Raw genomic sequence first — 2,822 nt, 5'->3', positions numbered from 1 at the left:
GAAAATGAAAAAGTATCTGATGGGACCTTCTGTGACTAGTCAGTAATCCATCACATTTGTATCAATGAATTTGATGGCGGGAAAATCCTAAAAATGGCTATGCAAATAGGTTATTAATTGACTTTTTGACTGTCTGACTCTCTTTGCATTTTGATGACGTTTTCCCTTCTTTTGTCTTGAGTTTTAGGGTGTTGGGTTCAGTTTCTTTAAAAATGGTCAACTTGGAAAAACCCCAAGTGGAAACACCTTTTCAAAACACTACAAACAGAGGCTAAAACAAAACCAAAACCCCATATATTCTCATTTCTCCCCTCTTCCACTCCTCAAATCGTTCCATTCCAAAAACATTTCAATGAATTCGAAACATTTCACTACACTCGGAGGAAAGAGAAGGAAGCATCTCCATTTGGATATGCCCCAAGCCTTCATCCCGGAGTTAGCTTGGTTTAAAGTGATGTTATACGTGGCAACCCAATCATCGGAAGATCTCTTCCGTATGGCATCTGTGTGCCCATTGTTCCATACGTTGGCAAACACTCCACAAGTGTGGAACACCATTTCAATGGCAAAGTACCCAGACCATCCTAGCTGGTACCATGCCAATCCTGCGGTCCAGCATTTCTTGCAACAATGCAGGGCTTGCGATAACCCTGAGTCGATATTTAGAGAAGCATTCGAAGTTTTTTTCAGGCAGGGTAACGTGGAAGCGTTGTATGGGATGCGCATTGCAGCCACGGCAGGCCATATGGAAGCGGCATATCTAGTTGGACTACTTGGCATGTCCGAAATTGGTCAGTCAAAAAAGGATGCATTAGAATTCTTGTGTTCTTTGAATCAACGTAACAACATTGATATGAAAGGAACCAGGGATGCTTTGAGACGAAGATTAAGCCGAGTTTTCTCTGTTGCAAGACATATCGTAGATATGTTTTACTATGGGAAGATTAAGTTCAATCACTGCAGCGCTTGTAACAACAATGAATGGTGTTTTGTTATTCAAGGCTGGCCTACTGAAGAAAAGATAAATCCTGCCTTCTGGACTTGTTGCAATCGATGCAAATGGCACCGTGAGAGTATTTTTTGGTTCAAGGTGATGCGTGTGTATGTTGTGCCAGGGAATCCATACCCTTATAATTAGTTGTAGTATGTTTTTACGGTTTTTATGCATTGTGGACTTGCTTCTCTTCAGTTCTAGGTTGGCTGGCTACGTTGTACAAATGTTGTTTAAATGTTGGGTTTTAATCTATTTTGTCTGGTGTTTGTGCTGTCATAAACCGTTTTATATATAAATGTATAATATATATATATATATATATTATATAGTGGAATGATTACTGCCATCATAGACGGCTACGAATGACATTTTACTGACACAGATATTTTGCACAACTGCAATCTTAATATTTGGTAAACGAAAAGGCATGCATGGAGTGAGTAGGTATCTTTTCACCGGTGCTTGGGAATGACATTTTCCCACTTAGCATATCCCAAATGATTTGGTTACACGTTTCTTAAGCAAAACTTGAACAGTGAATGACTTTGAATAATTTTTTCCTGATGTTGTAGAATGGATGACTTGTATATTTCCATTTTATTTTTCAAAACATCCCTTAAACCTAAAAAATAAAAAAAAAATTAACAAATTGAAGAAGAGAGAAACTGATTAGCACCAGAAATGGTCTATTCGCACGGAAAATAAAAATTAAAAAAAAAGTTGGAGTAAATATAATTAACAAATGGACAGGCTAAAAAGTAATATAATAATAATAAAAATAATTTAGGATAAATAATAATAAAATACTAATGTAGCATAACCATGAAATAGGGAATTCAGTAGGAAGATGAAATCTCAATAAGTTCGTAGCAATTTTCGGAACATTATTGGGATTTTTGTGTATTTAGTTATGAATTTTCCAAGAAAAAGTAATAAAATAATAATTTAGGGTAAAATGCAAGGATGTGGCCATGTTGACTGAAGTACACTTGTGCAAATGGTGAAAGGTGATGGGCTGAGATCGCGCCAGGTGTCCTCTTGCAATTATTTTGGCTATTTTAGTGCAAAAATCTTTGAAAAAAGGTAATAAATAGTAGGAAAATTCTAAAAATGCCCCGAAAATTACCCGGGCCTCCTTGTGACGTTATAAAACTAGAAGAACCTATAAATCATTCGTCTCGCAATGAAAAAATCCAAATTGTTTTAGATAACTCACTTTCCTCTTAACCCTAAGTATTTATGTTTGTTAACTTTAACTTCAATAACCTACTTCAACAAGCATCTCCCGTTAATGTTCGGAATTGTTTTTTAAAATGTGTAACCATGAATTGGGGAATTCAGCAAGGGAGATGGAGTCTCAATGAGTTCATAGCAATTTTCGGATCATTTTTCTAATTTTTGTGTATTTAGTTATGAATTTTCTAAGAAAAAGTAATAAAATAATAATTTAGGGTAAAAGGCAAGGATGTGGCCATGTTGATTGACGTACACTTGTGCAAGTGGTGAAAGGTGATGGGCTGAGATCGCGCCAGGTGTCCGCTTGCAATTATTTTGGCTTTTTTAGTGCAAAAATCTTTGAAAAAAGGTAATAAATAGTAGGAAAATCCTAAAAATGCCCCGAAAATTACTCCGGCCTCCTTGTGACGTTATAAAACTAGGGGAACCTATAAATAATCTGTTTCATAATGAAAAAATCTAAATTATTTTACATAACTCACTTTCCTCTTAACCCTAAGTATATATGTTTGTTAACCTTAACTTCAATAACCTACTTCAACAAGCATCTCCCGTTAATGTTCGGAACTATTTTGTAAAATGCGTAACCATA

General features: G+C 35.8%; 1 protein-coding gene across 1 annotated transcript; it reads left to right on the top strand.

Moving 5' to 3' along the window:
* Window positions 1–412: 412 nt before the first annotated feature.
* LOC117629119 lies at window positions 413–1,138 on the top strand. The gene has a single exon (XM_034361626.1). It carries the CDS (start codon window positions 413–415, stop codon window positions 1,136–1,138), a length of 726 nt encoding a protein of 241 aa, XP_034217517.1.
* Window positions 1,139–2,822: the final 1,684 nt, after the last annotated feature.

Source organism: Prunus dulcis, chromosome 5 (assembly GCF_902201215.1).
Source record: "Prunus dulcis chromosome 5, ALMONDv2, whole genome shotgun sequence".
NCBI lineage: Eukaryota > Viridiplantae > Streptophyta > Magnoliopsida > Rosales > Rosaceae > Prunus > Prunus dulcis.
This window is presented reverse-complemented; position numbering and strand designations above follow the sequence as displayed.

What these genes read in the sequence shown, in the direction of transcription:
- LOC117629119 (XM_034361626.1), top strand. Translation starts at nt 413, where the DNA reads ATGCCCCAAGCCTTCATCCCGGAGTTAGCTTGGTTTAAAGTGATGTTA.